The sequence below is a fragment of the Canis lupus genome, chromosome 36 (genome assembly GCF_003254725.2).
Source record: "Canis lupus dingo isolate Sandy chromosome 36, ASM325472v2, whole genome shotgun sequence".
Lineage (NCBI taxonomy): Eukaryota > Metazoa > Chordata > Mammalia > Carnivora > Canidae > Canis > Canis lupus.
The window spans coordinates 10,041,694-10,062,147 of NC_064278.1; the positions used below are offsets into that span (position 1 = coordinate 10,041,694).

Below are 20,454 nucleotides of genomic sequence, written 5' to 3' on the forward strand. Positions count from 1 at the left end.
GTCCACCTATATGTGGATTTCCATTGGTATGAGAGTGTTAAATGTATTCTCTTCCTTATGATTTTCCTAACATTTTTTCTTTGGCTTTATTGTAAAATTGCAGTATATAATACATGTAACATACAACATGTGTTCATCAGCTAGTCATGTTATCAATAAGGCTTCCAGTCAACAGAAGGCTATTATGATTTGAGGGAGTCAAAAGTTATATATGGATTTTCGGTTGTGCAGAGCATTGGCACGCTGAATCTCCACATTATTGCAGGGTCTGAAGTACTTGTTTTCCAACTGCAGTTTATAAAATAAAATACTACAAACAAAATTGATGACACCAGTAAATTTCCCCAGTCCAGTCTTCATGTCTTGGTACCCACTAGCAAACCTTTGTATTTTTTCTATGGATACAGCCATAATATTTGGTATTGTTTTGCATATCTTATATCACATGTCATAAAACATGCAGTGTTCCACAACTTGCTTTTCTTGCTCATTTTTGAGCTATATCCATGTTGACACTCATAACCCTGGTTGTTCATTTTGACTGTCGTATAGAAGTCTGTCATATGAATGTACTGCTAATGTTGAGTGCTGGATAGGACTCTTTTCTACTGTTATACACAATGCTGCCATGACTTTTTTTTTTAAAGTCATCTCTACACCCAGCATGGGGCCTACACTCACAACCAGATCATGGGTCGCATGTACGACCCATTGAGCCACCCCGGGGCCCCACTGTTAATGTCTCCATATGCACAGGCATAAATACTTTTCTAAGGTAACATGCTAATAAACCTTTATTAGCATGTTACTAGCAAATTTGATAGTTGTGCCCTATATTTTCCCACCAATAGTGAAAGAGTTCCATTGCTTTGTTTTCCTTGACAACACTTGCTATTTTGAAACTTACATTGTTGCGAATTTGATGGGTATGATGTATTTTTTTCTTGTTTTAACCAGCATTTCCTTATTAGTGAACAGAATTCTTCCCATGTCTGCTAACTTTTCAGATTTTTTTTTTTTCAGTGTGCAGATTTCTATTGGGTAGTCTTTCATGAGTTTCAGGAATTTTCTATTTTTACACATATATATTGAAAACATTCTTGTGGCTTACTTTTTCACTTCTATAGTATTTAATGTACATGCCTTAAATTTTAGTATATTTAAATTATACCTTTTATGAATGTCCCTTTGTGTCTTAATTTTTCCCATGCTGATACATGAATATATTCAACAATTTTCAGGTAAGTTTTAAAATATTACTTTAAAAAGTTGTATTTAGGGGCCCCGGGGGGCATAGTTGGTTAAGCATGCAACTCTTGATTTTGGCTCAGATCGTGATCTCAGGGTCATCAGATCAAGCCTCACATTAGGCTCCGTGCTGAGTGCAAAGTCTGCTTGAGTTTCTCTCTGCCCCTACCGCCCCCGTCCTCTGCCACTTTCTCAAATAAATCTTTAAATAAAAGTTGTCTTTAATCCAACTCAGAGGTATTTATGGTTTGAAGTAGGGATCGAAATTTACTTTTTTCCATGTGGATAATCAATCATAATTTTACAAAAGTCACTCTTTTCGCTATTGGTTTACGATAACAGAACTTAAGTTTCCATATATGAGGGTCTCTTCAAGTCTGATTTAAGGAAATAGCAACATTTAACAGTGTGCACCTGACATGCATCAGGAACTACGCTAAGCATTTGATATGCTTAGATCATGCACTTTGGAGCTGAATGGGCTACATGTATACCAGAGAGCCCTGATGAATGATGGGCCTTACTATGACTTATTTGTTCACTATTCATAGAGCTAGATTGATGAAATTCATAAGTATGCTGCTTGACACAAACCAAATATATAACTTGCTTTTATTAAACAGAGGGGGAAAAAAATCAACACATTTTCCAAAGAGGCAGATACCCCAAGAGCTTTAGTGAAAACCAACATAACACCAACTTGTTTGACCAAGCTTTTAGAATAAATGAGCTATTAGATTCTTAATAGGACTAGAACATGAATGAGCTCTAGACCCCAGTACAGTTATAAACCAACAAATTAGGCATGGTTTTGCTTAACAGTTTTAGCTTTAATGTAAATATATATTATTACTTAGAACATTAGCATCTGAACTACATAATGACTTTATCATTTTAACTAAAACCAGAATTTCTGGAACCTCCAAATAGCCTTTGAAGTTTTCCAGTATGGACCTGGACTAACCCCTATTCCTCACTACATATCAAAAGTGAAATAAATTGTCCCAATAGATCAACATTTTCATAAGGTGATTTCTAAGGCTTCTGGCACATAAATGTGTAATATCTGTGTGACGACAAATGTCACGATTATATACAAAAAATATTTAAAATGTTTTGTGTGCAATTTAAGTTCTAAAGATTAAAAAAACAAATGTTCCATGTTAATAAAATATTAAAATACTATGAGCTTCCCATAAATTTGACATTGATTTTGTAATTACATGAAGAACACACAAGATTAGACTTGCACACTAAGTGATTCATCATTTTAATTAACCGTTGAACCGAATATACTTGTTTGATATTAGTTCTCTAGATCATACTTTCAGCCAAAAGAGACTTTAATATAACTTATAAACATTTCCAATTAAACTGTAACATTGAGGCAGTAAATGTTAGATCTACATTTGCTATGTGTCACACAAATATAAGTCTACGAACCTCCATGTATCCTTTTGTCGAAGTCACCATTGTAGAGAATGTGTCAGTAAGTGAAATCAACAAAAGGTGACTATTTCTCATTTGAAAAAAAAAAATGAAAGTCATTAACACCTTGTCTTAAAGTTCTAAAGCAGCATATTCAGCTTTTAAGGCAAAAAAAAAAAAAAAAAAAAAGGCCAAAAAATATCATAACTTATAAATTCTGTAATTCTTCTTTTGGCATTAAAAGCCACAGCACATATTCTTACACTTTGACAATATATTAGTGTACATCTGAATATACATTTGCCAACATTCTCCATTAGTATGAAGTTGTTCTGTGAAGCAGAGGTGAAGTGTGCATTGTAACAGGGCAATATTTAGTGGCCATCCTGGGCATCAGAGGACATGGAATGGCTGAGTCTTGACCTTCCGTTCACGGATATTGTATTTGATGGAACAGTAACCTAAGAGAAAGAAACACATTTTGAACCCATCAATTTAAAATGAGAAAGCAATCTAATTTTCAATTTTCAACAATTACCGCATTTTAACTTCTGCTTAATTGTAAATAATATTTAGCATTTAGTATTCAATAAATCACAAATAATCAAGAATAAATGTTCACTCTACCATAAAATTAAAAACGAGAGAGTTGTTATTTCCACAACAAACAAGTTAAATAATCCATTAACACATCTTAGTCTTTACAAAATTACCAAATCAACTCAAAGGACAAGAGCACAAACAGACTGCAGGCCAAGCTGTTGAAGAGCATTTTTTGCTAAATTAATTCTGGCTCCCCAAAAGTGCCTTGGAGAATGTAGAAAAATAAAGTGAATTTCACAAAGCAAAGAATTTTACACTTTTTGTATTGATGTTACATAGTAACCTGAAGTTCCCCTTCCAGGTACCCCTTATTTATAAGAAAATACAGCTTTGGTTTTTAAAATACTTTCATATAGGGGAACCTGGGTGGCTCAGTTGGTCAAGCGTCTGCCTTGGGCTCAGGTCATGATCTTGGGGTCCTGGGATCGAGCCCCACGCTGGGCTCCCTGCTCAGTGGGGAGCCTGCTTCTCTCCCTCCCCCAGCTTGTGCTAATAAAATCTTTTAAAAAAATAAAAGTTTTCATATAAAGGACTAGGGGATTCCTGGGTTGCTCAGCAGTTTGGCGCTGCCTTCGGCCCAGGGCATGACCCTGGAGTCCCAGGATCGAGAGTCCCATATCCGGCTTCCTGGGTGGAGCCTGCTTCTCCCTCTGCCTGTGTCTCTGCCTCTCCCTCTGGGTCTCTCATGAATAAATAAAATCTTCTTTAAAAAAAAAAAAAAAAAAAAAAGGACTAAAAAAGTCAAATCTATGACTGCTATGCCAAAACTGCTACAGAATGAAAAGTAGTTTTTTCTCCCAATAACCTCTTAATTCCAAAATTCTATGGCAAAGTCTCCTATTTACAAGTGGTAAGTGAATGAAATACACAAAGAATTTCCTAAATTCCAAGTTATTTAGAGTGATTTTTAAAAGTCATTTGCATTCTGGAGAGTAAATAGGTATAATATTTTGAAATAATCATACATAAAATGACAGTATTTTAAGAAAAATGGTTAATCTCTAGATTACAATTTGACTCATTTAGACTCTTAACCAAATGTTATCATCTTCTCACAGGAAGAGACCTGAAGTACAAAAGTCCAGTGGTTCTGCCAGCAACAAAGTCAGTGGAAAGGAAAATACAGTGGACAAATTTAGTTTGGATTGGGTTTTTTCATTCATTGCCTTTTACTAAACAAAGACTGGTCATCTACACTAATCAGCTTGTTTGGCTCTCTATGAATCCAGGATGCATAGAGTGTTGCCACCATCCACCTGAAATAAAAACACTAAAAGATGCCACCTGGGTGACTCAGATGGTTAAGCTGCCTTCAGCTCAGGTCACGATCCCAGGATCCCTGGAGCCAGCTTGCTTCTCCCTCTCTCTCCTCTGTCAAATAAAATCTTAAAAAAATAAAAGCTAAAGGAAACGTTGCCACCAGGGGAAGGAAATTCATCCGCATTTTGTTTGGTATTCCTGTGGGATTCCTTTCCAAGATGGTCAACAGACAGCAGACAGGTAGTGACTTTTCATTATGTAACTTGGGCCCAAAGTCTCAGTGTTAGGGATTATTTTTGTGATTATTGCCAAAATTACAGTTTTTATAATTCTTTGTAAAGTAAAAGAATTTTTGTTTTAAGCATTTATTTTTAATTTAATTTAATTTTATTTTATTTTTGTTTTAAGCATTTAAAAAACACACCAATGACTCGAACACAAGAGATGTTTATTAAGGCACCATTTATGGAATGGAAAAACTAGTATCCAGTTAAATGTCCATCAGTAAGGAACAAATAAACCATGGTTCATTCATAGAGTCAAATACTATGTAGTCTTAAAAGAATTGGGGTGTGTGTGTGGGTGGGTGTGGGTGGGTGTGTATACATAAGACAGAAAATTTCAAAGAGATATTTATGAATCTTTTACAGGATTCTATTTTTGTATGTATTTAAATATGTTTGTATACTACTAAAGTGGTCTGGAAGGTTTCACTGTAATCCATCACGAGCAGTTACTTTGCGGGGAGAATGGTATTTTGTTTGATATTTAAAATTTTGTACACTAAACTTTCAAGCATGAGAAGACATCATTATAGACTAGCCCATAAATTCTGGGAGGCCAGAAGCCTTGTCTAATGTAATGCCACGATATACGCATGTTTATTTTAGTGCCTGGCACAGTGTAGATCAATGAATATTTCTTGAACGGAATATGGTAACTTTTTATAAGCATTTATAAAGTACTGCTTGAATTTTTTGAATAATGAACATGACACAATAAAGACATGTTTTTAAAGTAAAGAATTTACTGTTGAGAGCATCTGCTAGTTGACTGTGTATCCTTTAAAGAGTTTTCAAGAATATTCAACGTAGCTTTCTCATTCTTGTGAGAAGCATTAACTATGAAATCATCATTTATTTTTAATTTAAAAATATATGGCAAGAACTGCCAACCTGAAGCCTTTGGACTGCTGAAATTCCAATCAAGGAAATATGAATCAAAAGCAGAGCAATTCAATGAATAAACCAAGCCAGCAAGATTCTGGGTGACTTAGCTAGTTTTTTTTCTTCCTTCTAAGGTTTCGATGTAGCCAAAGATAAATTTTACATTCTGAGGAAATGGTTAATATCAACTACCGAATGCCATTCATCAGTTTATTTTCAGACTTTATTTTTACAAATGTATATTCTACTTGTAATAGTGTGATGATTTTTAGTGACTGAAACATCTGTAAGAATCAAGAGCAGCCAAAGTCGTTCTTGCATGAACACAAGTCAATGACAATAGGTTACCTAATCTCTTATTCTCTGAAAGCAATTTGCTGATTCACACATAAATCTTAACACCAACCACATTTTATGAAATATTGAATAAGATTTATTAAAACCTTAGAAGATGACAGATCTCCGTGACTACACTGGGGTCAAATAGGGGTAAGGTGTGGAAAACAAAATATCTTAAGAAATATGAAAAAAAAAAAAACAAAAACAGGGCATGTTCATGACTACATTTACACTAGAGCAGTCAACTAGATAATTGTTCTAATGCGAACCAATTATTATAATGAAGGTTAATTACGTGAATATGAACCAGAGCCATAAGGCAGGTTGGTACCTGGAGTTAAATTGAACATTTGGGTGCCAAAATATAGCCAAACCTGGAGCCAACTTTCTGATGAACAATCTAAACCTACTGTCAAAATCACTGAAGATTTTATTTGGCACCCGAACTGTTGTTCTATAAAAGAAATGTTAGAATTTAAAACAAACCGGGAGGAATGTTCAGTACAGGACAGAAATATGGGGCTTAAGCAAAGATCACAGGGAATTAGAGCCTTCTTGTGTCCATTTCTACTGCCTTTTGCAATATAATATTTTTTGAAATATAACACGTGTACAGAAAAGTGCACTGAACTTACCTAAACAACCCAATGAAAACACACACAAATATATATGCATATATAATCCACCACCAGGCCAGGAAAAGAATAGCTCCAGCTCCGCCCCCTCTCTCCCCCCCAGCTGTCTTCACTTAAAATGTTGACATTTTCTCTGTTATTAGAGGTCTATCATTTACACATTTACAAAATATTGCCTAAGATCATATTTATCTTGATCACTTAAGATTCTGGGGTCCTTCTTCAATTGTGTGCCTGTCTTGCTCCCACAGGCCCCCAGCAACCCCCTTCCTTTCCCTGTGGAAGTAACCCTAGTGTGATCTGTATAATTACTTCCTCGCTTTTAAAAATAATTGCCACCTACGCATCTGCCAGACCTTACACATACAGATTTTTACAGGTCTTTACACGGGTGCGTGTGGCTGCATTTTGCCCAGTTTATCCTATCTGATGGTCCACTCTGAACACGGTGCTTCTCTTCTTTTCGGGTATTAAGGTCCTGTGTACTTGGGGCTATTACAAGCAGGATTTCCCGAGGGTGCTTCGAGCCCAGTCCTGGCCGACTCAAGGCCCTGCAAGCACCCGGGCTGTCGCAGCTTCTACTTCAGAAGCGACCCCCGCACAGAAGGGGGTGCCTGGGCCTCCCTAGCCCCCCCCCTCCCCCGGCAGGGGTTAGGGGGTTAGACGACTCACCCTTTTCAGCCTGGCCGCGGCCTCCCCTGAGCGGATGGCGGTCAGCAAGCTCCGTCGGGCCTGCTCCGGGTCAGGGCCCTGCAAAGTCAAGGAACTTTGCCTCCTAACAATGAATGATGGGCAGCCCGTTGGAGATGGTGTTTGGGAATTCTGCTCATTATGTGCCGAGTTATTCCCCTATAAAAATAAATGTAAAATATTCATGTGAATACCAGGCGAAGAACGGGCCATTAAAAAAAAAAAAAAAAGAAACCCATCACCAGTATTCCTGAAGATGCCCATTTGCCTCGCCCCCGCGGTCCTGGGTCCGCACTCAGCTGGAAGGCGAGGGCACCCCTTGCCCTCCCTCAGCCAGGAGGCTAAGTGGGACAAGGGGCACTGCTCCTCGCTTTATGAAACAGCGGTAATTTTACCGTCCCTGGGTCAGACGGTGCTAATTTTGCCAGTGGAGTTGGCGAGAAGAGCCAAATTAATAATGATAAAAATTCCACAGACTAAAAAAATGCCACATTTTTATAGTTACGACATACTAGGTTGTGAAATTATTGTATTTGACAGTACAAAATGGGCAGATTGACGATTTTATTATTGGTTGAATCTAATGTATTTTCAAATAAAGGAGTATTAATGACTATGCTACATGTAACTGCTTTATTTTGTGGCCCTGGAAGTCACAGGGGCTAAGTGATGACCATGTCTTATTTTTCCTTTTATTTTTTACTTTAATGGACTAAAAGTAGGTATTAGCAATTTCCAAATTTAAGAATCAAAAATTTAATTAGACTTCTTAGGAAAGAATATTTATGATTTAACTGGAAACTATTATCAAATGATCTTAAAAATGTCTTTTGTTAAACCGCCAAACGTCTTCACCAAAGATGAGCTAAACAGAGCCCAGGCAGTGACTCAAAAACTGTATTATCTAAATCAAACTTCTGTTGTTTGGGAATGGCATTCCATCCTAAGAAGAAACACAGGCTTTGTTCCCAGGAAAAGAATTAATCTCTAGATCATACATCTCTTCCTGACATTATATCAAAGCTAAGAAACATAAATGTGAAATATATAAAGAAATATTCCTCGAGATGACTATGGCTTTGAGATTGTGGAAAAATCTTTATTTGGCAATATCGTTGATGTTCTGTTACTCTAGGAATGTTTGATAAAGTCGTATAAAATACCTCTGGAACTGTCACACAGTTCCAGAAAGTAATCTTTAAACACTATCAGAGTAAAGGTACACAAAATATTTTTTAAAAACTGCACAGGGATTATTGTAATGCATACTCTAAATTTCATCCTTTCCTCTGACTATCCTGTTTGAATCTAGCAAATTATACTACTCAGTTGACCAAACACTAAGTCAGCAAATGACCCTTTTGATGTAAGTTACTAAAGTTAGACAGTGGCTCAATGACATTTTAGTCAACATACCAATAACTGGAAAAGTTGACACTGCATTAAGAAAAATGGGAAATTAAGAAAATTACCTATTTAATCTCTGGCTTCGGTTTAAATTATTTATATGTGTCAATGTTTAGGAATTCTGGTTGAGTGTGTGTGATGGAAAATGCACAGCTGAGAAATGTTTGGTTATTTTATCTAGTCCTTAAATACTGCTTGTGTTTCTATATAATTAAAACTATTTATTTTGCTATTATGTAGAATCGGAGAAGAAAATAAGCCAGAACGTCCAGAGAAGTCGTAAACAAACTGAGATAAGCAAAACAGGAAAGCAGAGAGTCAGAACCAGAAACCAGTACACGGCGCAAATGCATGAGCAAAGAAACTGTAATACCTGCTAATGATACAATCCTAGAACGATGACCTTAGAGTAGTGCCCAATCATGTTACGTGGATTAGAAGAACTCTGAGAGTTAACAATCAGATTTTATGCGTTGCTACTCTTTTCTCCCTGTGGTAGCTTGCTACTAGATTAATAGGAATTCCAGGGACAGCTCGGGTGGCCCAGCAGGTTAGCGTCGCCTTCAGCCCAGGGCGTGATCCTGGGGTCCCCAGATCGAGTCCCACATGGGGCTCCCTGTGTGGAGCCTGCTTCTCCCTCTGCCTGTGTCTCTGCCTCTATCTGTCTCTCATGAATAAATAAATAAAATCTTTTAAAAAAAATAGGAATTCGGAGCTAAGTAACACACAAACACACCAACATGCCTGTCAAGCCCCACTTAAACCATGTTGTTATGATGAGCCCTTGTTTTTAAAAGGGTGACATTACCTTATCACTCAGGCATAGCTGGGGGATGCCCGCGAGCTGATTTACAGACGGAGCCTGCCCTTCTGTGTCGGCTGGAGGTGGGGTGGCCGCACCGTCCCCGCCCGCCCCCCTGCGCACCTTGCTGAGGGACTGTGACCGTTTCACTACGGCGAGGGCGAAGGGTGACGGAGCAGAGCTCGCGTAAGGTCTCGGGGCACCGAAAGTTTTCAGAGTCTTCAGGTTCAGCGCTGCTGACTGACTGGCAGGGAGAGGAGCAGGGAAGCTGGGAGGAGGAGAGGCTTCCATAGGCTTCTCGTTGCTGAGGTCACCGAGGTCACCGGCGGGGTCTTTAACAGGGGGCTGTGGGAGGGATGGAGTTGCTTGGCTTAAGGGAGAAAGAGTTTGCTCCGGAGGAGGTATCGCATCCCTCTCCTCCTCTTTCTTTACTAGTTCTTTTGGAGCGGGGTTGGGGGCCACTTGGACACTCTTGGCAGCCGCAGATGTCACATAGTGGCCTGAAACTCTTTTTTGCATCTGCAGGAAAAAAGAGCTTGGTTTGGTCTGGGGATTTGAAACCCGAGATTTAAGTTTTGACTCCAAAATATGGTTTATGTCTTCCAAATTAGGCACGAAAGGAGCTGTGCCAGTGTCTTTTGTCATTCTGGGAGTAGGTTTCATGGGCTTCCCCACAGCGACGTGGGGGACGTGGGGCGAGCTCTCCACGCTGGGCACCTGATGCTCTGTTCCCGCGGTAGGTTTCAGTTTAAGGTCTGCCTGTGGCTCCTTCGGGCTTTCAGAAATAACAAGTTCGGTTTGCATGGCAGCTTCTTTCACGTTTTCGTGAATGTGCTTTTTTCCTAAAGTATGTATCTCCTGATCATCCTTATTCCCAGGGGTTTCTGATTCCCAATTTTTCAGTATCTCCAAGGATTTGGGAGGCACTATTTTATAAGTAGTCATTCCAATTTTAGGTATGTACTCTCTTGTGATTTCATTTGAAGGTTTTGGCTTGGGATCATAGTCTTGTCTATAAAGTGGATAATTCTTTATATGAGAAACAGTTGAATTTTTATCAATCCCATCTAGAGAAGGCAAAAGATCATCATCACCATGTGTATAAATTGGATCTTCTATGGTGAGTTGATTATCTGACTGTACAGTCAGGAGGCCCGGACCTCTTAAATTCCTTGAGGCATCTACAGAATCTTGGGGACTTAAAGATGAGTGTTGAGTTGGTTTATTGTTACTTGAAGTCTGCACGCTTTCATTAACTTTGAAGTTAGACAAATCATGATCTTGGTGGTTCCCATCAAAACTGTCAACGGAAGGGACTGTCTGAATGGCTGCATCTTGCATTTTTGTCTTTTCCTCACTGAGTTGATTCAGTTTTTGGTCTTGTCCTAATGAAGCAGCCAGATGATTTTCCTTATAACTTTCAGCAGTATCAGTTTTATGTGCCTGGTGGTTTGATAGTCTGTCAACTTCCATGTCCACGTTGTTATTTTCGGCAACACCTCCTACATCGATTTCTGTTCTCCTCACTCCATTTTTCATATGGTCTGTGTTCGGTGGAATGACAATTATTTCATTTTGATCTACTGAGAGGAAAAAATATTGTCAAGTTAAATGTGAACAAGTAGAAAAACCTCAAGTTTTCAATGCCTGCCTCCCCCAAACTGAAATAGGTTGGTTTGAAGGCTACAAGACAATTTTCAGCTAATTATACAAAAGCAGGTAGTAGCATTAGGGAAAACAGCACGGGCTTTGGTATCATAGAAACCTGAGTCTAGAACCTGGCTGGGTTTACATGTTACTTAACCCCTTTGAGCCAAACCTAGTTTGCTTAGATATAAAAAGGTGAAAACATGGATTATATTTTATATGTCATTTATACAACATGCTAATTAGGATAGGGAATATCCCTATAACAAGCGCTCCATTGAAGATAGCTACATTTCTCCTGATAAGTAGACTTCACATTTCAGTCAATGTTAAGAATGACAAAAGAAATGGAAAAATTCCAAAACAGTACTTTTCTTCTTCTTCTTTTTTTTTTTTTTTCCTATTTTGATCTGGTCTCTTCTATAACTCCTAGTATATTTATATTTCACACCTTACATTAAAAAGGAAATAATCCTAGCAAATGTTATCAGTTTTAATTAAGGCAAATAACGAAGTATTACCTTTAAGAGGTAAAGTGAAAACAAAAATCTAAGTTGACTGTCTTGTTAAGTAGGTGTCTTGCTAAAGACTCTTAGAGGACTTCGTTTTTAGTCACACTATGGATGATTTCAACTACATAAAAACGATCATGTGGGTTTTCATTTTTCTCTCAGGGAAAAGATACTTTATTTTCCTGTCAGAGTTCCAAGCGGAGAAAACCACCTCTCTTTACCCTGGATTTCTTTTCCTCTTAATTCTAATTCAGATCACCCAAAACCAAAAATCACTCGCCAGTGTCTAGGTTAATAAGCAACAGGGATCCCTGGTTTGGCGCCTGCCTTTGGCCCAGGGCGCGATCCTGGAGACCCGGGATCGAATCCCACATCAGGCTCCCGGCATGGAGCCTGCTTCTCCCTCTGCCTGTGTCTCTGCCTCTCTCTCTCTCTCTCTCTCTCTCTGTGACTATCATAAATAAATAAAAATTAAAAAAAAAAAAAGCAACAGTTGCCAATCAGCAACATGATGGCAAACAATTGGAATGAGGCATCTAGAAGGAAACACAGGTCTATGAGCGCGCACCATGTGTCTAGTCCACTGCAGTGATTTATACACTGGGTTCCTTCTAGCCAAATGCCCAGAATTATTTCTCATGGATGACCAATTAGCCACATCTTCAAAATCCTTGGTGGCCTCCCCCCCTTCCAGGAACAGTAGTTTGCACTGTTCAAGTGAAATGTGAGCCTTGGGAGTCAGATCGTGAAAGAATGTCAAGTATTTCTCTATAGTTGTATTGTCACTCATTTTTACTTACAAGATAAAGAACAAATTCAGTGCCTAAAATGTCATGAGCTATTTTAAATAGTTCCTCTGTTAAAAAAAAAAAGAAAAGAAAAGAAAAAATATGTGTGCATGAGAAAAATATCATGTTGCCAGGTAGATTTGTATACAAACAATTTCTTAAAATACCTTCATATTTGTACACTATCTAATTGCATGGGTTCTTTTTGTTTGTTTGGTCATGTTGGTATGTTTTCTACTATGTTACAAGATTCTTATATTAAATATCTAATTTTTTAAATGGAATTCATTTTTATTCTTCCTAAAAGAAATGCAACTGATTATCAGAATATTTATTGTCTATACAACTGACCTCTTGATGACTAATAATTAACTTATGATTAGTGACACATTTGATTAAGAATCATCAAAAAAGCACTCTTCTGCACATTTCTCTTATTTACTTGATTCACAAGTATTTTTAATATCTATATGAAAAGTACTATTGTCAACACTGCTATGAGGACGAAAGAATGTAAGAAGAAATGGTCCCTGGCACCAGGAAATGAATGTAAATATATTTCCTTCTCTCTTGCTTATTTCTCATTTTCCAATGAATAGTATAGCTCAGTCACACAAGAGAAATATTTTCCAAAACAAAGTATCAACAATATATTTTCAAGTCAGTTCCCTGTAACAAACCCTAACTAATTGGTTTTAGAACTCCAAATGTCTATTTTTCACTATTCTCTAATTCTGAATCGCTCATCAAAATCTCATAGTTATTCCCAATGATAAGCCTGGAAACCTAGAATCATTGCTGAATTTAGTAGCTAATCCATCCTTACAAAGACCTGACAATGACACTAACCAAATGTCAATGAATGGTTAGTTAGGCCATTTTCCAGTGATAGCCAGTAGAAGGAAGAAGTAGATTTTGTGCTATCCTGTCCTGTCCCTACTCAAAACTGACACCAACAACTACAAAATGAATCATCTGACTTAAGGATCATTGAAACAAGTATATGGGATAGCTAAAAAAGAAGGAAGAGAACTAATTAAGATAAGAGAAATTATTTACTTAAAAAATCACCTATGGGGCACCTGGGTGGCTCACAGGTTGAGCGTCTGCCTTCAGCTCAGGTCATGATCCCAGGGTCCTGGGGACTGAGTCCCGTCAGGCTCCCCATAGGGAGCCTGCTTCTCCCTCTGCCTATGTCTCTGCCCCTCTCTCTGTGTCTCTCGTGAATAAGTAAAATCACCTAAATACTTTGATTTTAAAAAGTAGGAAAAACTCACCTAGAGTCAACAAAGGTCATTGCAAATCAAATGTAAATTAAAAAATATATATATTATTACAGAACTATACCTATGACCCTAGAACAAACTTGTTGCAGGTAAAACAACATATATCCATATCTATCTATCTGTATGTGACACTGGGATAATCCACATTTTATCCAAACATGAATATGTATATCCCTATGTTTTCTAAGAATCTTCACCAACTTTTGCATATTAACAGACTGGAGTATGAGAATTCATAAGCCAATTCCTTCACATCTCCTTAAAATACCATTGTACATTCCTTGCATCTTGTATTTGTGCAGTATCAGATTTCTGAAATTCAACCTTAAGTATAGCTCTTTCTCAACTTACAAAGGGGCTACATCCCAATAACCCCATCATAACTTGAAAATATTGATAAGTCAAACGCATTTACTACATCTAAGCTACAAGATATCAATAGCTTAGCCTATACTACTTTAAATGTGCTCAAAACATTAGCGTATAGTTGGGCAAAACCATCTCTCACAGAGCCTCCTCACAAGAGAATAGTGGTAGATGTACAGGTTGTTTACCCTCATGGGCTGACTGGGACCTGCAACTGCTGCTGCCCAGAATCATGCAAGAGGATGATATTGCTAGCCCAGGAAAATACCAAAATTCAGATTCTGAAGTATAGTTTCTATTGAAAGCATATCACTTTCATACCATCATAAAGTAAAAAACTTGAGTCGATGAATGTATGTATTTTAACAATATGTTAGTATTCTACTACGTGCTATGAGGAAGTCAAAGTATCGTATGTAATTTCTCTAAAAAAAACCTGTCCAATCTGGTTAAGGAGTCAAGACCTTTTAGAGAAATACATGGCTTCTAGTAAACAAGTAACAAATGAACTGGCAAGACTTGGAGAGTAGTTGGATGGGTGAAGGTAGGTGGAAAATTATATTCCTTGCAAAGAAAAAAAAATGAGCATAGCCCAAAAGATAGAATAACGTGAAATAGATCATAGCAAAGAGAAGAAATTGTCTTGATTTGGGGGTGAGGGTATTGAAGATTCTGGTAAATAACACCACATAATTAGATGATTTTGACTTTAAAAACCAGGCACACAAGTTTCACTCAAGTAAAGCAACTTGAGTATGAAGGAAAACAGGTTTGGACTTGGGAGTCAGTAAAAAAGAAAAAAAGAGAAATCCATCACACATAGATGCATAGAATACACATCTTTTAGATCCAAGATAGTAGGTTAGACAACTGCTAAGATTTAACAACAAAAATAGTACACATGGTCGTTAATAGCACACTTTAAATAGTAATATTGCCTGAGTTAGTTCAAATCCAAGGTCCACTACCTACTAATTATGGGAACTCTTGCGAATTACATAATATCATTTTGGCTCAATCAAAAACAAAGTAGAACTAAAAATAATAAGACCATAAATGAGTTAATATATAAAATTAAATGAGTTTACATAAGGTGTTAAGCATGGCTCCTTAGAAAATAGTAAGTACTGTGACAATGTTGGCTACTAGAACTCACCGTTCTCCTGGTTTGTGCCCAATGACTTCAAGTCTTTTACATGGTCAATTACCCTCTCTCCATTACCTGCATCATATACCATCATATGTGGTCCTCTGCAAAATAGGATATGGTATGTTATATATTGATACTATTTAAGCGCGTGCGTGCACACACACCCCAGATGAGAAAACAGGCAATAATTTCCAAAGACAGATGGATTGAAATAATCATTTTCTTTCTGCCAAATACTGGAAATTTAATAGCAAAGAAAAAATACAATAGAGAGGAAATGCTGCTATGAACCATTAGCTTTCAAAGAGTGGTCCTATTACAAAGAAGACCTAAAGAGCTTGGTAAAAGGGACACTTTTCCAAAAAACAGTGTCTTTTTGTTATTATTTGTCTTTTAAAGGAAAAGAAAACTAAACTAGTCTTGGATCTGGCAAAGCCAACTTCTGGCAAATCAGGATGTGGACTGACCTCAACTGGTTTTGTTTTTTTTTGTGATAGAAAGGTTTAATTTGGAGACAATCCCATGCAAATTACAGTAAAACTTTGACGAAGATGGTTTATTTTGCCTACTTGATTTCATCTTTATTCACGTTGTGGCATTTCTAACACTGTATAAGTGTACTGTAGTATAGATTTCAATTCCCAGGATGAAGGGGAAAGTGCACTCTCTGCATTATAAAGTTGACTGTAAAAATAATATTAGTAACTTAACATCATAATCTAATATGCATAATTGTTTTATAAAATCAGTGAAAATCCTTGAGAAGCATTTGGTGAAAAATAAAAAATTAAATGTGTCATTTAGATCAAACAGAAAATAGGGAAAACCCATACAATACACACACTTTTATATTTAAGTCATACAAATTAACTACATGCTATAGCTTATCTGACATAGCGATACCAGAACTGTTAAATTTGAGATTTAAAAACAAAACATGCAAATGGATACTTTATTAATAAGCATTCTTATAATTATGGTGACTAGAATCTAAACTAAGGGACTACTTACTATATTTGTGTTTAAAATATCAGATCTATAATTCAGAGACAAGTATTAATTAAACAAACCATCACCAACCCTTCTGGCACATAGACTACTTACTGTCCATCTGTGTTTCTAGCTTCTTGTTTTTCTTCTTTGGAGTTTTGTGAGGACTCTCCAGTAACATTGCCAAGGGCTGAGTCAGGATCATTTTTCAGTGTATTTATTATATCTGTAGATCCAAAAGGGACGTCTTGTGACTTCAGAGCAGTGTTTTCAGCCTCATCTTTAGGCACTTCACTCAGTTCTTCCTTTTCATCTATCTCTTCAAGGCTATGATCAGAGCTTATTCCAGCTACAAAGAAATGAAGATATAATCCTAAATATTAATTTGCCTCATTCATCCTATGCAATCTGAGCAGGAAAAGAATTTTTTAAAATTAATAATTAGCTGGCTCTTTTAAAAGCCAGTCCAAAACTAATAAAATACTCTTCTAATGGTGAATAATCACATTAACGTGCAAGCTAATTATCTCAGGCATATACAACTCTAAAAACATAGAATATATATTAGAAAACATAGAATATATTTATAAAAATATGCTATCACACTAGGTTTTATTCATGGTAGAGAAAAAAGTTATTGAAACTCATAAGTTATATCAGATGTCTACCTCTGAAAGACATTTACAGATCTTTGAATTTAAATGACTTTTACATTCATACAATAGCTCTAAACGTAAATTAAAAGAACATGAGATTTTTATATTGTTTACAAGTACACTTAAAAAATTTGACTCAGTAGTTATCACAACAATGGAGAATGATCTGAGCCCCTTTTAAAAATGATGTTCACATGCTCCTCCATAGCTGTTAAATCAGAACCTCGGAAGGGTGGGACCAGGAATTTTTAAGGCTCCTAAGGTGATTGTAATAAAAAACAAGGGTTTAAAGCCACTGACTTATGGGATCCCTGGGTGGCGCAGCGGTTTGGCGCCTGCCTTTGGCCCAGGGCGCGATCCTGGAGACCCGGGATCAAATCCTGAGTTGGGCTCCCAGTGCATGGAGCCTGCTTCTCCCTCTGCCTGTGTCTCTGCCCCTCGCTCTCTCTCTCTCTCTCTCTCTGTGTGTGTGACTATCATAAATAAATAAAAATTTTAAAAAAAGTAAAAAAAATAAAATAAAAAAAAATAAAGCCATTGACTTAGATGCTTAATACACTTTTTGAAAATACAAACAAGTATTATACAATGAATATTATTCCCATTCAGTTTGATTCTTAGAGGCAACTTCCTTTAAGGTTTTTCCTATATATTATCAGAAAGTATAATGAGCATACAAGCGGATTTGCATACTCCTGCTACCTTCTCTCTTTTCTGTTAGTTCATTTAGTATAAATGGAAGCATACTATACCTGATGTTTTTCAACTTGTTTGTCCACTTAACTGTCTGAAAATCATCCCATATCCATATGTGCATGTGTGTGTGTGAGAGATTCTTTTCAAAAGCTGCAGTTAATACTTCATCATATAAGAATGTGTTTCATCATTTCTTTAACACGAACAACAAATGGCCAACAGATTAAAAGAGGAGACATCCTAATTGCTGTCCACACTAGCTGTGAAAGTTAATTTAAACCAAAGAATGAGGTTCTGAATCGTTATTTAAATATAATTTCACACTTCCATTTGCATAATAGCAGCTGAACAAAGTTTAATTTTACCCCAATGGGGGAGGAGAGGTGGTATAACATTGGATCATAGTGATCAGCACATCCACAAAATAAACACTTCAACCTATTAGAAGAATATTAAAAGTACTTAAAATGTCTTTATCTCTAGGCAGATCAACAGAAAATTGTGCTATTTATGCTATTTAATAAACAAATATGGAAACTTTTAATGACAGTTTCATGGTGAATGAAAAAAGTAGATTTCTCAACCAAAAAAATATTAAGGCATTTAAGTTAATTTTAAAAAAATATATTTTGGCAAGTCTTGTTTTATTATGACATGTGACAGTGTCATTATGAGAACAATGTACAATATTATGCATCTGCAATAGCACATATTTGTGTAGTAAGAGTATATTTATATAATCTGAAAACTGAGAAAATGAATGGCTGTTCCAGTTTAGATACAAATGTGTTTTATAAATGGCCCCTTGGCATATATTAAGCTCTTCAGCAAGTTAGATTAACTGAGGTAACACTTAGCAAATTATTGTTATCTCTATTTCTCTCTTACCCAACAAAAGTATTTGACATAAGGCCACCTGGGTGGTTCAGTATGTTAAGCATCTGACTCTTGGTATCAGCTCAGGTCATGATCTCAAGGGTCATGAGATGAGCCCTTTTTTGGCTCCATGCTCGGTAGTGAGTCTGCTTGAGAATCTCTCCTTCTGCCTCTCTCCCACCCTCCCCATCCTTCACCCCTCATTTCTCCCCACCCCCACTCCTGGGCATGGGCATGCACACATGCTCTTGCTCTCTCTCAAATAAATAAATAAATAAATAAATAAATAAATAAATAAATAAATAATTTTTTTAAAGTATTTTACTCTTTTAAGTATGGAGTCTCTCACTGAGAAACTGATCTCAGTTAATTACAGTATAAAGAATGAGTTACATGTTTCAAAAATCTTTTCAAATTATTTTTCTGAAATTTTGTAACTTGGTAGTTACAAGCATCACACAGGCTTACCTACAAAAAAAAAAAAAAAATTTAGCTAGCTTCAAGAGTATTCCTGTTCTTAAAAGTCTCAGGAAAGGCTGGGATTATTTTTTAAAATTCTAAAATTCCAAAAAAACTTTTAGAGTTGGTTGTCTGACTAGCACAAATTTCCCCAGGCTTCAAAAAATAATAAATCAAGTTTGTTTTGCATTTGTTATACGTATGATGGCCACATTTGAGGACTACAATAAAAAAGATTGGGTAGGGGCTGTGAACAATGAATAAATTTCACAAATATCATAGCACAACTATTATATTTCTGCTTCGTAAGTTTTTAGATTTTATAAAATTTATTTAAAAGATTTATTTTTTTAGGGATCCCTGGGTGGCGCAGCGGTTTGGCGCCTGCCTTTGGCCCAGGGCGCGATCCTGGAGACCCGGGATCGAATCCCACGTCAGGCTCCCGGTGCATGGAGCCTGCTTCTCCCTCTGCCTATGTCTCTGCCTCTCTCTCTCTCTCTCTCTCTCTCTCACTGTGTGCCTATCATAAATAAATAAAAATTAAAAAAAAAAAAAAAAGATTTATTTTTTTAGATTTTAAAGATTTTATTTATTTATTCATGAGAGACAGAGGCAGAAACACAGGCAGAGGGAGAAGCAGGCTCCTTGCAGGGAGCCTGACGTGGGACTCGATTCCGGGATCACGCCCTGAGCCAAAGGCAGATGTTCAACCGCTGAGCCACCCACCCAGGTGTTCCATCAGCTTCATAAGTTTTAAGGGAAGAATACTTACTTTCAAAGAACACACTGTTCAAAATCTTTGTGAAGTTTCAAGATTTAACAACTTCCAAAGTGTAAGTGTTAAAAATAATACAGAAGTCATCTTTTAAAAGTTTAATTATTGCAATTTTTACCTTTACTTAGCTTTATATGATTTGAATATTTTTAGATGCTTTTTTTTTAAGTTTTTTTTTTTTTTTAATTCATAGAGACACAGAGAGAGAGAGAGAGGGAGGCAGAGACACAGGCAGAGGGAGAAGCAGGCTCCACACAGGGAGCCCGACATGGGACTCGATCCAGGGTCTCCAGGATCACGCCCTAGGCTGCAGGTGGCTCTAAATCGCTGCACCACCATCATAGGCTGCCCTATGATTTGAATATTTTTATCTTAAGGTTTTCAGTTCTTCTAGGGAAAGCAACATTGAAACAAAAAATAAAAATTCAAAAATTCTTTAAAATTGACAAAATGTAATATGTAAAAATGAAATTTATATACAAGCTTTTAGAAGACATGTTTGTAAGTTTTGTAGCATTTTACTTTTAAATAATTAAAGCTTATAATTTCACTGAGACTTTTGGGATGCTTTGTATATTTTTCCTGGATATGATTGAAATCCTTCTCTTTGATAAAATAAAATCATATTAAATTATATCGATTCTATCCCCTTCCCCTCATCCCCTCTTTTAAGCA

At 36.8% G+C, this 20,454-nt stretch overlaps 2 protein-coding genes across 48 annotated transcripts in view; one reads left to right on the forward strand and one right to left on the reverse strand.

Moving 5' to 3' along the window:
* The window catches only part of LOC112674662 (sterile alpha motif domain-containing protein 1-like), a 97,217-nt gene that overhangs the window by 58,046 nt on the left and 18,717 nt on the right, over nucleotides 1-20,454 (forward strand). For 22 of the 34 annotated variants that reach the window (XR_007408752.1, XR_007408732.1, XR_007408758.1 and 19 more), the window contains one exon: nucleotides 4,338-5,580. The exons of 7 other annotated variants lie outside the window; for them this stretch is intronic. The gene's annotated coding sequence lies outside the window, so the exon portion shown is untranslated. Of the gene's footprint in view, nucleotides 1-4,337; nucleotides 5,581-9,016; nucleotides 9,591-20,454 lie in introns of those variants that run through there. 5 more of the 34 variants (XR_007408743.1, XR_004803078.2, XR_007408755.1 and 2 more) reach the window with 2 other exon arrangements.
* The window catches only part of COBLL1 (cordon-bleu WH2 repeat protein like 1), a 162,382-nt gene continuing 143,771 nt past the window's right edge, over nucleotides 1,844-20,454 (reverse strand). For 9 of the 14 annotated variants that reach the window (XM_035696032.2, XM_049106343.1, XM_049106344.1 and 6 more), the window contains 5 exons: nucleotides 16,432-16,666; nucleotides 15,334-15,428; nucleotides 9,585-11,161; nucleotides 7,352-7,528; nucleotides 1,844-3,137 (listed from right to left, as the gene is read on the reverse strand). In XM_035696032.2, coding sequence (XP_035551925.2) covers nucleotides 3,051-3,137; nucleotides 7,352-7,528; nucleotides 9,585-11,161; nucleotides 15,334-15,428; nucleotides 16,432-16,666 — 2,171 coding nt within the window. In that variant the 3' untranslated portion in view covers nucleotides 1,844-3,050. The remainder of the gene's footprint in view (nucleotides 3,138-7,351; nucleotides 7,529-9,584; nucleotides 11,162-15,333; nucleotides 15,429-16,431; nucleotides 16,667-20,454) is intronic. The other 5 variants (XM_049106348.1, XM_049106350.1, XM_049106346.1 and 2 more) reach the window with 1 other exon arrangement.